The 15417-nt window shown below is 38.5% G+C and overlaps 2 protein-coding genes across 4 annotated transcripts; one reads left to right on the plus strand and one right to left on the minus strand.

Annotated features, from left to right (window-relative positions):
* Window positions 1-505: 505 nt before the first annotated feature.
* On the minus strand, window positions 506-4765 carry them4 (thioesterase superfamily member 4). Of its 3 annotated transcripts, none has more exons than XM_029451788.1 (6): window positions 4456-4765; window positions 3440-3602; window positions 1964-2126; window positions 1436-1546; window positions 1104-1228; window positions 506-979 (listed from the first exon to the last, which is right to left on the minus strand). In XM_029451788.1, the coding sequence occupies exons 1-6, from the start codon at window positions 4456-4458 to the stop codon at window positions 933-935; spliced, it is 612 nt and encodes a 203-aa protein (XP_029307648.1). In that variant the 5' UTR covers window positions 4459-4765; the 3' UTR covers window positions 506-932. The 3 variants fall into 3 exon arrangements, with proteins under 3 accessions (XP_029307648.1, XP_029307646.1, XP_029307647.1); XM_029451786.1 differs by having other exon boundaries at window positions 3440-3632; XM_029451787.1 differs by having other exon boundaries at window positions 3440-3629; window positions 4456-4764.
* Window positions 4766-9562: 4797 nt separating this feature from the next.
* Window positions 9563-13453, plus strand: LOC115020796 (pollen-specific leucine-rich repeat extensin-like protein 1). The gene is made up of 5 exons (XM_029450758.1): window positions 9563-10020; window positions 11197-11251; window positions 11478-11592; window positions 11728-12167; window positions 12829-13453. The coding sequence occupies exons 1-4, from the start codon at window positions 9727-9729 to the stop codon at window positions 12161-12163; spliced, it is 900 nt and encodes a 299-aa protein (XP_029306618.1). The 5' UTR covers window positions 9563-9726; the 3' UTR covers window positions 12164-12167; window positions 12829-13453.
* The last annotated feature ends 1964 nt before the right edge of the window (window positions 13454-15417 follow it).

Here is a 15417-nt window from a genome sequence, read left to right on the forward strand (position 1 = left end):
ATTCAAATGTCTAAGTAAGAAGCGTGAAACTCTGTTTTGTTAACTGAAATTTTACAACTGTTAGATGCCCTTGTTTGCACCAATTTATCAAACAGGGTTTATAAAACCCTTAATCCCTAAATGCCTAAATTACTGAAAGACAAGAATTAGAACATGACATTCTGCATTCATCTTTGGCTAATCAAAATTCTGACTTTTTATTTTAGTATTTGTCAATGAAACCTTATGAAATCACTATTCTGTTAGTTATTCAAGCAGTTAAAATTATCAAGTTGGATCAAGGGATTCATTTAAACATGTTTTATATACATACTTTGTGCTTTTTCTTGGCAAAAATATATGGTGCTCTAAAATGTTATAACAGAAACTTACAATTGCATTTTGAATGTAGGTGCAATCTTACATCCAATTCAAGACACAGTTTTTTTAGTTTGAAGGTTCAGAGTGCTATTTGTATTCCCGTTGTAAGCAATTGACTTTCTTGACAAACAAATAAACACATAGGTTTCTTAATTGATCAAATACCAATAGATAAGGCTTTATTGGAACAAATACAAACAAAATATTCATTATCAGTACATTTTCAGCAATTATCAAACCATCAATAGTGTAAAAGTTACGATAAATAATCCCTAACATTATAAATAATGTTTGTTTGTACTGTTGATGTGTTAGTAACAGGAAGCAGCTATAGTCAAGTAGAGATATTTCATAAAACTGTACAGTTTGTTTGTAATAACATTTTGGCCAGTACAGATGTATAAATATTAAGATATGATAAAAAGTCAACAATGTCATATTTAGAGAAGCCATCTCTTAAATCACCTGGCAAATAAGTATACACTAAAAAATAGTCCAAATCAATGACACACACACTCGCACACACACACACGTTGTGGCTTCAGTGTTGGCGGTATGCTGGTGTGTATGTGTCACACTCCCAGGAGTAGGTGGCTGACAGTGATTGACAGGAACAGTGCTGCATGAGAAGCATGAAAGAAAACAGGACAGTGACAATACAGAAGGTCAGAGAGCAGAGATGTGACCATCCACAAGCTTTTATGTCCCATCAGACACGTTGTGTATATAAAAATGTACGTTACCTGATGTTTCTGAGTGCAGTTTAGAGCCATCGGTGCTGGTCACTCTACATCTAATGAATGTTTTTCTGCCTTCCTTCTTATCTAGAGAGGATTCAAGCAACACTGTGCTTCCCAGTGGGATGGGGCTGGGGACAAGACAAGTGTGTGTCAGAAAAAACTGACCATGAATGATAATACTATGAAGATGTTAGTTCGTCTATCATTAGGGAATTTTACATTTTGGTAAATATTTAAAACAAAGCTACAACTATTGATTCTGCTAAATTATGCCAAAAATAAAATGTATTTTTTACAACAAATTAAGTGTCTATAAAAAGACGTTCTTCCTGTACCTGCGGTAGTTGATGTTAAGGTTGGCAGTCATAACAGGTCCAGAAAGGACAGTAGCATGAGTCCCTGTCACAGTATCAATCATAGTGGCTATTGCCCCCCCATGGACATGTCTGGAAACACATACACACAAACACACATGTCATTTAGACATCAAATACAAAGTTTAAAAGTGTAGTTTTGTGAAGTTTTTTTGAAGTTCGAGGATTTAAAAACAGCCTATTTTGTAAGGTATTTTTTTTGGCATTGTGCCTTTATCGGAAAGCTGATAATATAGAGGCAGTCAGGAAATGTGGGCAGATAGTGAGGGGTATGACATGCAACCAAGGTCTGTGGCTGGAATCGGCTGCAGAGGCGCTCCATACTATCATATTTCAGAACAAAAAACCATAAAATGTGCAAATGTATTCCAGGTGATATTACTGTGTTGATTTCAGTGCGGAGAACAGTTAAGTAGGAACAGTATGCATAAATACAACAAGCACATACATTTATACACAAACTTGTGCAACAATTAACAGTTATCTCACCCTGGCGGCCCCTCCAGTAGGTGTCCGGCTTGGAAAATGCACACACACTTCTGCTCCTCACTGTTAACAAACAGAACATACTCAAATGCTGCTCCCGGGTCTCTGATGTGCCGGGTAAAAAGACGAGCGTTTGATTGGATCATCTTACTAAGATACAGTCCACCTGATGGTAAAAACACACACGTTAACTCTCAGCCACTGACAGGGCATCCCAGGGAAATAAAACATAATAAATACAAGTGTATTTACAGGTTGTTATATATAACTGTATTTATTAGTTGAATGTTCAGCACATGCCTAGATCCAACTTTATTGTGGTTTAAATATACTATATACCATAGTCGTATGATGCCTGGACAAACATGAAGTTTTGATTATTTCACCATCGTCAGTACACGTCCAATCATATTGCTTCGCTGGACACATATAGCTTGTTACACTTGCAGGGCTGATGTGTGTAATGTTTTAAATCAGTGGTTCCCAAACTTTTTCTTTAGTAGGTAAGAATATTTTCAGGCCCCCCTGGGAGCCCTGTCGCAAACTTGTCCATGTTATGCTAGCAGGGCTCAAGCCTTGCCGTGCCCCCCCTGCAATAGCTCTGTGACCCCCCCCCCCCCCCTAGTGGGTGCGTCCCCCACTTTGGGAACCACTGTTTTAAGTTAAGTTAAACCTGCAATAACTATTATTTGCCACTTGGGGGAAGCAAAAACAACTTGTGAACCCAACCATTTAAGTTGATATGGCCAACATGTTAGCAAACAGGGGCATTGTTAGAGATCCAGCAGTTGCAGAGCAACATTATCATTTATTTGGAGTCATGTTTCTGGCGACATGCATGTCCAATATTCACTCTCCTTTAGCTCTTTTTAACTGGAAGCACCTGTGAACCAAAACAGTAAAGTTATGGACTGGATAGCTAAACAATGAGCTGCTGATTCAAATGATAATTATCCGTATGTTCATATCTATGAGAAACCCCTTCCACATTTATTTAAATTGTTATTAATACATATATTTCTATATATTGATTATAGTGTCTGAAAAGTGGTTAAAGTACAATACATTGTTTAAAAAGGTGCAATGTGTAATACCTGGCTACAAAGAAATAGGAAGCAGCAATTCCCCTCTACTACTAGGTCCAGAGCGGTAGACAGACTGGTTTGAGCTAACTGCCAAAGGTCTGTCTCCCGGAGCTGTTTCCTGGCAACGGGAAGGAAAAAACAAAAAATACGAGTAGTTTTCTCGTTTCTGCCATCTTGGATTTAATCCAATAAATAAACTATCAAAAAGATCTATATCTATACCTTACACATTGCACCTTTAAGCCGAGTATGAGTTATACTTTAGTAGGTTAGTAGGTGATGATAGGTTGTGTGTCATGACCAAACTGTACCCAAGAAAATTATGGAAAAAATAAATGGAAATTTTGTTAAAATACAAGCAAAACCAATGCAGTTTGAACCTACAAGCATTTACCTGTAGCATACTTGAGGAGGCGATTGTAGCTTGGCAGTCTTCGCCACTTCCCTTCTTGTTTCTCTCCTCCCTCCGTCTCCACCTCACACTGGCTGTTATAATGATCGTACATCCGCATCATTTCTGAGCCCCATGAGGAGTTAGGCAGGCTGAAGTCCCGGGGCTTGAAAGAAAGGAACGATGGCAGCGTCTGCTGAACATGAAAAGGCTTTACAACCCTAGTCTACTTCCGTATCTTGGTCTAAAAGTCTAAATATGTGTATCAATGTGATGAAATAAATTGGTTTATAAATAGATATTCCAATATGTTATTTTTCTTATAAAACAATTTATCCATTTAATTTCTACAAATTGCACAATGTCAAAAAAGAAAGCACTGAATTAGGTTCACCTGTAAAACCCAAAGCAACAGCTCAGCCATATATTCTACCTTTACAAAGATAATGTTCAGTTTTGATTGACAGTATGTGGTAGAAAATGACTGCATATCACTGTTATAGTAAATTATCTGTTGAATAACATTATTGTCTTTGTAAAAGGTATAATTTATGGCTAAACTGTTGAATTGGATTTGCATGAGGTGTTTTACAGGTTTATGCAAAAAAGCAATATTATAATCTAAAATGACATATACTGTGATAAAGAATTGTATATATGTTGCCCACCCCATCCAGTTACAGTCAAATATAGAAATACTAAACAATAGTTTGATAAATAATCTTTCTACATGGCCTAACATTTGCATATTGACTGCATGATTATGCATAGACTTTTTGTTTTTGACTAAATTGACTAGTATTGTGTTATTCTTATATTTTTAGTTCCCCTGGATTTCTCCAGTGTTTGTACACGAATAAAGTTAACACTGCAGTGCTTTACATTGAACCACAGCAGCTATCTGAACCCATCCCTGAACTGAGAAACATCTAGAACGAGTGAGAGGAGAGTGAGTTCACAGGGCACACAGATTAAAACCCGGCCACTTTAGGCAAAACAGTGATTTTATTCTACAGTACCATAACGGTCCGTACATGAGGAAGTCCTGACTGAAACGCTGGTAAACGGGTGGCTGAGTTGAGCCTGTATAGATGAGAGTGAGCCGAGGCTTTGAAAGCCCTTACATATTCGACCGACGCTTCGTGCCATTTTGTAACACCGTAACAAAGTATCGTTTCAGCAAACACTGATTAACCGTATAATATATACTATACTGTAAGCATGTTTAAGTGTAACACATGTTTCTGTTCTTTAGCTCTCTCGAAAAATAAAAATGCGCCCTCTGTTTTTGTTTTACCGGTGACTTTCATGTGTCATAACATCAGCCCCTGTTAACTTCCGGTAGGATCACGTGGTTTACAACTTCATTGTGATTGGCTGTTCGTTGTTTGACGATGATCTCCATACCTGTCAACATTGGAATTTCAAAATAAGGGACATTTTCTGGCGGACTCCGTCCATACCTTTACAGCTCTGAGCCAGCCAGCCCCAACCCATATAATGTAAATGTAAACACATAAGGGTTAGGGTTAGGAATTACATCTTTATTTAAAGTATGTATTACTTGTACAGACATGTTTATAAGATGTATGTATTTTAATTGCATATATACATTTTATTCAGTGTGGGAGTTCCTAGCATCTGCAAGGGACCTGTTGTAAACATAGGTTGCAGACTTTGCCTGCCTCAAGGCTAGCTGAAGGCTACATTATTTTTAAAAACATTGACATCTTTACCTCAGCTTTGGTCACTTGGTTTGCCTCTGAAACAGTTCTAAAATCTGAATGGCACACTTTACAAAAAGCACGAGTTTGCCCGATTCTGCTTTTTATTAAATAAGGGAAGGTCTCCTCTCATTTGTCTAGTTACTTGCATAAAGTTTTAACTTGTTTGGCAGGTACAACTGCGTCTCCATCTATCTCCCGTTCACTGACTCTCATCCATGTGTTTTCATCTTCTTCTGTGTTATTGTTCCTGTTTTCTTCTTCTGTGTGTTTACTGGCAGATAACGTTTTTCAACTAAAGTTAAACATAATCCTGCCACCTGCTTTACCGGAGGCCACTTTACCACTGTACACTTTTTTATATTGGGCCTATTTTTATTTTTGAAAGGTTCAAAATATGGGATAATTACGGGAAAATATTTAAACGGGAGGACAGCGGGATAGAAGGAAGAATACGGGATAATCCCGGGAAAAACGGGAGGGTTGACAGGTATGATGATCTCGTTCATGAATTGCGTTTACATTTTTTTGTATTCATTAATCATCTTTTGGTTTCTGATGAATAGATGATATAGATTAAAATAATGTTTCATAAATGTGTGCACGTTACATTTATTTTCCAGTTCAAGTGTGTTGGTTATGGCCCTGCAGTATAAACATCCCTCTTAAACCAGGAGAGAACACCAGAAAGTCAGGCTTACAATATTTCATCTTGTTAAAAACAGATACAATTGTGAAATTTGGGGTCATTGTGACATAATTATAACAGGTGCATTTGTTCTGCGAGTGTTTTAATCAACTGACCCTTTTCACACTCCAACATGGGGCCTGATTCTATGACGCTCAGTGCGGTATATTTGGTTAACAAATTCTTCCACAGACATACAAGACCTTCAGAGACTAATATACAGGTTCTACACAATGTAACTTTACCAGTTCAATCAGGGGAAGACCACATTTATATGACAGTCAAGTTAATTTAATTGTAAAGAATGTAATCACAAGTATCTATCAAAGGGTTTTACAGAGACACAATATATTGCTAGATCTCATTAACACAATTACATTACAACATGATACAAAACCCTTTAGCCTGTTCCCCCTTTCCCCATGTCTGTGTCATTTGTCCAATGAATGAATGTACAAACTGTTTTTCTTTTTCAAATCATCACACTTTTTACTTCTTAATAAGAAACAGAAGAGAGCTGTATTTATATTACAAAATCAATTACATTTGCATGGCATGCTTCCTATTTTAGAAGTTCATAGTCATAGTTGAGTGTTTCTGAGTTATCTTTATTTTGCAGTTTCAACGATTCCACACAGCTTCCTGAAAAATTAAGAAAAAAAACAATGTTAATTTGATGAGATAACGTTGCCTTAAGTGATTGGTTTTACAGTCCTATATTATGTGTTTCTGCTATGTAATGAGAAATTCACACTCTTATTCTGAAGATGCAAGTATCTTACCGTGCGCCTTCATTGGTTGTATCTGCAAATTCACAAATAGTTTTGTCTCTTTGCAAAATCTGTTGTTTCAATTGTTGAATGTCCTCTTCGGCCTTCTTTTTAGCCTCTTCATTATCAGCTGAAGAAATGACAGAGTATAAAAAGAAAGCAACACATTTTAAGAATTTCCTTATTTAATACACAATAAATGAGTGAAATGGGAGCTGCTACTTTTGATCAGCTCATACAAGTGACTGAGACCAAGGACAGTGTGCCAGGAGGCAGGTAGTGCTGGCACATCTTGTTCCACTGGTTTTTTATCATCAGAGTTTGGGTAGATGCTGCAGGACATACTGAACCAACAGCTCCAATCCAATTTGTGGCTGCGGTCAAATAGTCAAAAGAGTTACGCCCTATGTCCTTGTTGAAAAACGTCATGGAGATCAAGAAAAAAAGTGAAAGAGAAATCATAAAAGACACTCGCAATGCTAAGAGAATCCCACTGAATTTACACAAGGCTATGTAATTATGAGATTGCGTTTTTATTTAAAAAAAATTAAATAAACTATTTTCATAATTCAAATAAAAATCAATACAGTAACAAACTCAATGCTGTACAATTCAAGCAAAGATTCCTGTCCAAAACAGAATCACACCTCCTTAGAAGGATGTTTTCAATTGATCCATAGTGTACAATTAAACAGCAATGGCAGATGTTATTGACGGCTTTAAATGTGAAATTGTGGGACTCCATTGTCTCCTTTCCTTTTGTAAAGGAAGGTCCAGTGTATCTTATGCTAAAGGAGATAATAAATGAAGTGTTGAAGCACCATTCCTTAGCATTTAGAGAATTTGAGCAGCTCTTATCATAGCTGGCACTAAGTTACTTCTGGGTCATTTCACAAATTTAGAAACCTTAAGTAAAAGAGACTATTCGACCGCGGCCCAGGTCTTTCTTCAGATTGGCAGACTCCATCTTTAAGATGTGTAAAAACTCATTATGGTTTGTCACTTTTATTGATCGGTTTGAAATATACAATATTAATGTACAGAAGCACACTTTTAACGGATATCAGCAGACCAGAGGTGAAACAAAAAGTGGCCTTACCTTTGAGTTTAGTAATGGCCTCTCTCACAGCTGTCTTCTTCTTCTCTACATCTCCCTAGGTGAAAGTAATTGTCAGCAGTTAGATTAACAGAAGGAGAAAAAAAGCCTAGTAGACTAGGGCTGTTGTCCACTGAAGAACACTCATAACATTTTGTTGACTAATCGATACATTGATTTAATACACAGATCTGTAAAACTGAGAATCTCAACAAAGAATCCTGCAAAAGCGTCACTTTAGATACTGTGTTTATAAGTGTCTTGGAAATAAGCTATTCAGCAAGAAAAAAAAGCATAACATCGACAAATCAAGTAGAAATCTTACTTGACTAAGACCAGAGGTTGCAGCCTTACAATAGAAACAAATCAATTCCAAGTTTTTCCTTGTTCGGTTCGAGGGTCTAAGGACAGAGGGTGTCGTATGCTGTACAGTCTGTAAAGCCCACTGAGACAACTTTGTGATATTGCGCTATATAAATAAATTTGGATGTGACAGAATACTGAGTTGATCCCGTCATACCAACTTCACACTGTCAATATTAGCTTTCTTGTGCATCCTGAAAACCAGTACCTTCCTGTCAGAGGTGTTATGATTGTAGTGTATGCATGTATGCGAGTACCTGTGTGTGTGTGTGTGTGTGTGTGTGTGTGTGTGTGTGTGTGTGTGTGTGTGTGTGTGTGTGTGTGTGTGTGTGTGTTACCATCGCCGTTTCACAGGTCTCCAGACCCTTAATAAGGGCCTGTGATGATTGTTCACGGGTATCCTTCTTCAGCTTCAGCTCTTGTATTTTAATGTTTACGGACGCCAGATTTTTTGTCATCTCCTCGATATTTATTTTCAGTTCGACGACGGCCCTCTCTTTCCTCGTGACCTCCGCCTTGTTCTCGACTATGCGGGTTCTCAAATTTTGCAGTTTCAACTCCTGACTCGCGGCCTGAACAATCAATACAACCATCACAGCCACACTCAGGCCGACCAACACAATCACAAGCTTCATCTTGATCGATACAAGGAAACGACTAGATCAGCGGTGGACACTGCTGCCGGTTACTTGTCGGTTATTCCAGGTATCTCTCCCACCGTGCGCACGTGTCTCCTCTTGGTCTTTCCTTTCACAGTTAGCGTCTCTTTTTTTTACCTGCTCTACCTGCTCTACCTGCTCTACCTGCTCGACAGGCAAGCTGGGCGTGACAGTCCACGTATTTCTTCCTGTGACTCTCGCCCTCTCCTATGGTGAGCACGAGCTTAAACAAACACCTGGGATGGATATGCATCATGATCACTTTGCTTATATATCTTATATTATCACACACTGCTTGATTTCCACATTAATGATAAGCAATAAGAAACTTAGGTTTATGTGATATTGTAACAATGTAATTTCTATCAAAACACATATAAAATGCTATAACATGTATCAGATGAGGGTTAAGAAGGACATTTTCTTTCACCGCTGTCTCTAAATTAGGTGCAACATTAACATCAGGCTTTATATTGACCCACATAGGCTAATATTTTATGAGTCAATTGGAGTTGTGCGTATTCCGTGTTAAAATGAGATCATTACACTAGGTAAAAACTGTCTCCTGTCAGTTTCAGTTGGTCCTCTCTATCAACAGTCACACACATAAATACAAACATAGCTTGCCTGCTTATGTACATTTGACTTGTTTATAAGGTAATTTAGTTTAATCCAGGTGTGCAGGACATGATAGGTGATAGCACCTACCTGTCTCTACTCAGATGCCATTCAGGAAGAAGGCGTGTTTCCAATGACACACTCGGGGAACGCTGCTCAGCTCCCACATCAACACACAGTGACGTCCAACCATACAGCGCAGGTGAGTCTGCTTCCTCGACTAATTGATTTGAAACCGGCTAACGTAGAGAGGTATCACCAAGGCGATACTGAGAACAGCCTTGTGTTCAGACTGCGCATTCGCATGCACTTATCCATCAAACATCACGGATAAACAGCTCACACAAAGAAAGCTTACAGCTCCCGTCAAACATGAAGGTGTATATCTCGCTTCCTCTGACAACAGTCATGTCTATCGCCTTGGTGGGGCTCATGAATATACGGGAAAAGGAGTACGATATGGTGAACAAACAGAACAAGCTTCAGGATATCACGCGGAGGGTGACCAACGAGTTGTTGAAAGATTATGAGAACGAGAAGGCTGAGAAGCAGAACGAGCTGCAGAAGACCCAAAGTGAACAAAAACTGCTGATGGACGCATTTAACATAATCGAGGACAGCGCAAATAAGGCGAAGGGTGAAGCGGACATCTGCCAGGGAGGCCAGGTAGGGAAATACAGGAATAAGTATGAATAGTGATCCCTTGGGAAAGTTATGTTGCAGCACATTGTGTCATCTTAAAAGGGAATTAAAAGTTCAATAGTTAAACGAGAAACTTCAGAGGTTAAATATAAAAACCAAAATGCTATAATTAGGCCTTATAACCTTTTTAAAATGCAACACCTGGCTCTTCATATCCATTTTATTATTCTTTGTAATGTAACACTGATCTCTTTCTGTGAGGGAACAACGGATTTTACTCTCAAGTGAAATATAGCACAAGCTAAAGAACACACACAACCTGTTTCACCATCTAAAACAAATCAGGCTCTTCTTCAGAGCAGGGACTGACACTAGGCCTAAGGGCAAGAGTACACTCTAATGTAGCCTACTTTCCCTTACATTACTGTAAAACATTTATTGTTGAAATGATGTAAACTAATCTACTGTCCCTGCTTGTAAAGGCCTATATGGCAGGCCTTAGCCTGTATGGTTTCATAGTCCAATTTCCTTATTTTACTTCCAAATGATGTTGCTGATATAACATGTTTTTTAGAAAAAACAACTATCCTATATTAATAATTAGAACACATAATAATAATAATAATAATAATAATAATAATAATATAATCTATGTCTGTCCCCCAAGTGCTCCTGTACTGAAATGTGTTGCTCATATTGCTAAACACTAAACTTCTTAAAAGGGCAATAAATGCATGAAGATGTGTATTGCATACAATTAAAGTTCCTCTGCAGTGGTGTCAAGTAGCCAGAGCACTAGCTCTGAGAAAGAAGAATTAACTCTATGGTTTATTCATGGTGAACCTCAGTTTTTATTTCATTCATCTAGTGTAGATTATGGTGATTCCTCAGTGTTTCTCAGACCATCTAAGGAAATAGTTATCCTGAAAATAATCTTTAAGGGCAAAGAAAACAAGGTAATGTGAATGGGATTGATTTTAATATTAAATGTGGGAGAAATAAGCACTTCACCTAACACTGGTGTCTAATGCCAAAACGTTAAAATGTCCCAGTTAACGTTATGACAGGAGTATTCAAATATTTACTGTGTAAGTCAGAAATAAGTGGCTGCATCAAAGGTGACTGTATAAATGCAGGATGTTAGTCTGTGTACAGAAGAACTCAGGATTGTTTTGTTGACATTTGCTTTTCCACGTGCAGAAAACTGCGACAGATGAGCTGGCAACAGTGGAGACAGAATTAAAAAATCTCCAAGGTAGGTGCAGATTTATTGGTCTCAGTGCCAAAAAGTGTAAATGTGTTATATACTTCAGAGAGGACACAAAGTAATGTTACCCTTTTACAGAGCATGTGTGCTGATTCAATTGCATTTACATGTATTTCTCTTCAACTTGAAAAATGGATCTTCAAGTGATGGTCCTAACCTTGCTGTAATTTGTGAAACACTTAAAATTCCTCATGTTATATGATCATACCTGCAGCTGAACTCGACAACATGAAGAACAGCTGGAAAACTGAATTGGAAACACTGAAACAGAAACTAGCGGCACCGAGCCCAGTGTGTGGCTTTTTGAAAGTAGGAGTACAAGAAGCAAGGTATGCTTACTACTTTACTGGACTTATTGTAAAATATAATAATGAAACCAAAAATACATAACATTAGTTCTGCTCTTGAAATCCATAAAGAGATCTACTGTATGCATTCACTACATTTTGTCTGTTCTCTTAAAGCAAGCTGTGTGGCGATAAAGTGATTGTGGAGGCCCCTAAACAAGAAGAACCAAAGGCGGAGGCCCCTAAACAAGAAGAACCAAAGGCGGAGGCCCCTAAACCAGAAGAACCAAAAGCAGAGGCCCCTAAACAAGAAGAACCAAAGGCGGAGGCCCCTAAACCAGAAGAACCAAAAGCAGAGGCCCCTAAACAAGAAGAACCAAAGGCGGAGGCCCCTAAACAAGAAGAACCAAAGGCGGAGGCCCCTAAACAAGAACAACCAAAGGCAGAGGCCCCTAAACCAGAAGAACCAAAGGCGGAGGCCCCTAAACCAGAAGAACCAAAGGCGGAGGCCCCTAAACCAGAAGAACCAAAGGCAGAGGCCCCTAAACAAGAAGAACCAAAGGCAGAGGCTCCTAAACAAGAAGAACCGAAAGCAGAGGCCCCTAAACAGTGATGAGGTATTACAACCTCTTTTTCATACGTTTCAAAGAGATTCCAAGACTGAAAAAAATGTAACAGGAACTTTTTGTTAAGTACACATCACCACAATGCATATTGTACTCCTTGTATTGCTGTTTCAGGATCGTCATTAACCTTTGATCACTACACACTGTACACAATAGTCAGGGTGTGTGGCTTAACAGACGCAAGGTTGTGAAATACTCCACCAGGCTGTATCCTGGTTGCACAGTTAATGATTGAGAAATATTTATTTTTTAAATATATTGTCATGTCAGATGTCTGATATTTGATTGCTTGTAAATAGGGGATACTGGAAAATACAAAACAAGTCTCAAGCAGGAAGAGAGAAACACAATCCCCCTCTGTATGTTTTCATTGTCACTGTTCAGCTTGCACACTGTCCGTACCTCTGATTTGTCTCAGTTGCTGGTGTACTGAATGCTTTGTTTTTTGTGGCCTTTACTTAGTTTTTTTCACTCCGTTAGATAATTCCTCCATCTCCAATGCTGAAAACACATAAATAGGTATTGAATAATCGTTATTAACCGTGTGTGTGTGTGTGTGTGTGTGTGTGTGTGTGTGTGTGTGGTGTGTGTGTGTGTGTGTGTGTGGGTGTGGGGCCTTGTTCTCAACCATGTGGGTTCTCAAATTACGCAGTTTCAACTCCTGACTCGCGGCCTGAACAACCATCACAGGCCGACCAACACAATCACAAGCTTCATCTTGATCGATACAAGGAAACGACTAGATCAGCGGTGGACACTGTTGGTTATTCCATGTATCTCTCCCACCGTGCGCGTGTGTCTCCTTTTGATCCTTCCTTTCACGGTGGCAGTCTTTTTTTTTTTTTTTTATTACCTGCTCGACAGTCAGGCTGGGCGTGACAGTCGCCCTCTCCTGTGGTTGGCACGAGCTTAAACAAACACCTGGGATGGATATGCATCATGATCACTTTGCTTATATTATCACACACTGCTTGATTTCCACATTAATGATAAGCAATAAGAAACTTAGGCCTATGTGATATTGTAACAATGCCATTTCTACACATATCAAAACATATAAAATGCTAAAGTATAAAGTACTTTGAATTAGCTTTACTCTGACCAACAACTGTATCATGCTGCTTACATGTTTAATGCATTAATAATAATATTCCCATAATTCAAAATATAACTCTCAGAAAGAGGCTATTCTGCAACAAGAATGCTACTTTTGATACATTTTGTGCGTTCATTTATGTTAATACTACTATACTTTTAAGTAAAAATTGTAAAACCTTCCTTGTGTTTTTTGTTTAGTTTTATACACTTATATTATATATATTATATTATATATTTCGTCAGTGTTATTGGGCTTGGTATATGATAGAGAAGGGGTCGGGAACCTTTTTGGCTGGGAGAGCCATAAAAGCCAAATATTTTTAAATGTATTTCCTTGAGAGCTATATATTTAATAAAATTGAGTTTTTTTTTAAGTATATCACGTCTCCGAGTACTAAAAGTGGTATCAGTGTTTCCCCTACCATTGTCTAGGTGCCGCCCCCCCAACACACACACACACACACACACACGAAAAGGAGAGGGGAGAACTAAAACAAATCCGCTGCTAAATGTTTTACTTTAAAATGACACCGTATAATTATTTATTACTTGTTAATCATGTTGTTAAAAATGTCAGCTCAAAATTGTCTGCGAGCCATATCTCGTCATCGAAAGAGCCATATATGGCTCGAGAGCCATATGTTCCCGACCCCTGTGATAGAGGTTGCATTTCTATTGTGAAATGTGCCATATATATTTTATTATTATTTATGTATTCTTAATAAATCACGATCATAACAGCATAAAAATGACGTCCGCTAACAACAATCGGTCGCTGCGCCGGGAACATCCACTTCGGCAACGTTCGGGCGATGACGTCACAAGTAGAACACAGCCGCCGCAAGTAGAATACAGCCGCCAGTGTTTGTCTGCGTTGAAGCGTCCAGCAAAGACTGCTGTCAATTATTACGAGAAAGAACGGACAACAATCGATCGCCAAGGATAATTGTGAAGCGATGTGTTGTATGGGGATGTGGGGCCGTCTGCAAATCTAGCTTTCTGTGGCCAAAAGATGATAAAATGTCACGTTTATGGACGAGACAACTGCGTCGATGAAACCGACGATTTGTGGGCAGCACTTTGAGAGATCGTGCTTCGAACAAACTATGCTCGCCAAGGAAATGAGATTAAAAAATAATTTAAAACTGAACGCAGATGCTGTGCTTACAATACTGCCAAGACCCCAGTCAGCACGCCGACTCAAAAACGTCCGCCGATACAGAGTCCTCCACCAAAGAGCCGACGAAATGCATTCACCAAAAGGGAGAGCGAAGGTAAGTCGTGCTACTTGTTTACTATATTTATTGTTTCAAGCATAAAGCCATAATTGGTCTAGGCCTACTGTATGTAACGAGTTTAACCGAGGCCCTAGCCGATATCTGTGTGTTATTGTTTGTAGTATTAATAACTTTAATTCATTACACTTCATTAGCTTAATTAAGTATAGATTCAATGTTTATAACAGGCTTCCCCATTTTATTCTGTAGTTTGAGTAAAAGCGTGAGTCTATTTAACTTTTAACTATCACCCTATTATTACAGAGGTATTGAAACATTGGTGAATGAAGCCACTGACAGAACTGAGGATACCTGTATGATCAGCGACCATCTATTGGACATCCACACTGGGGAGGAAGCTGTGTGTACACCAGTAAGTATACAGACTGTACGTCATCTGTACAATACAGTTGTAGTACCAGTAGACCTGCACATGACGTGTTAAAAATACAATGTATAGCATCACCACATGCATGTACATAATTCATATATTTACTTGTTTGATTTGATATCATTGCTCTCTTAATCAATTCAATCACATCTTTTATTATGAATGTTATTAGATATTTTCTTTACGCAGACATGTATAAACATGCAATACAATTTCAAGCTGGTTTGAAAGATTTATTAGTAAAGTTGTGTTTTGTACATTTCAGACATGTCAAAATGAAATTGCTGTGCAGACGGCTCCCCCTCCACGGATACACCACAAGTCCATGCAGGCGCGACCACGTCAATGACCAAGAACACCAAGACAATGTTGATGAGGAACCTTTCGAAGTCCCAGATCCACTCAGCAGTCGGTGGAAGAACCAAACAAGAGGGGTTCTGTTGTGCTGTAGAGAAGCAGATTCAATCACTGAACT

The sequence above is a fragment of the Cottoperca gobio genome, chromosome 16 (genome assembly GCF_900634415.1).
Source record: "Cottoperca gobio chromosome 16, fCotGob3.1, whole genome shotgun sequence".
Classification (NCBI taxonomy): Eukaryota; Metazoa; Chordata; class Actinopteri; order Perciformes; family Bovichtidae; genus Cottoperca; species Cottoperca gobio.

Bases quoted from the DNA above. Each gene is read 5' to 3' on its own strand.
- LOC115020796 (XM_029450758.1), top strand. From the start codon at position 9,727: ATGAAGGTGTATATCTCGCTTCCTCTGACAACAGTCATGTCTATCGCC. The intron at 10,021-11,196 runs GTAGGGAAATAC...TTCCACGTGCAG, and splicing joins ACATCTGCCAGGGAGGCCAG to AAAACTGCGACAGATGAGCT. The intron at 11,593-11,727 runs GTATGCTTACTA...GTTCTCTTAAAG, and splicing joins GTAGGAGTACAAGAAGCAAG to CAAGCTGTGTGGCGATAAAG.
- them4 (XM_029451786.1), bottom strand. The intron at 2,127-3,439 runs GTAAATGCTTGT...TTTTACCATCAG, and splicing joins CCTCCTCAAGTATGCTACAG to GTGGACTGTATCTTAGTAAG. The intron at 1,229-1,435 runs GTACAGGAAGAA...TCTTGTCCCCAG, and splicing joins CTTAACATCAACTACCGCAG to CCCCATCCCACTGGGAAGCA.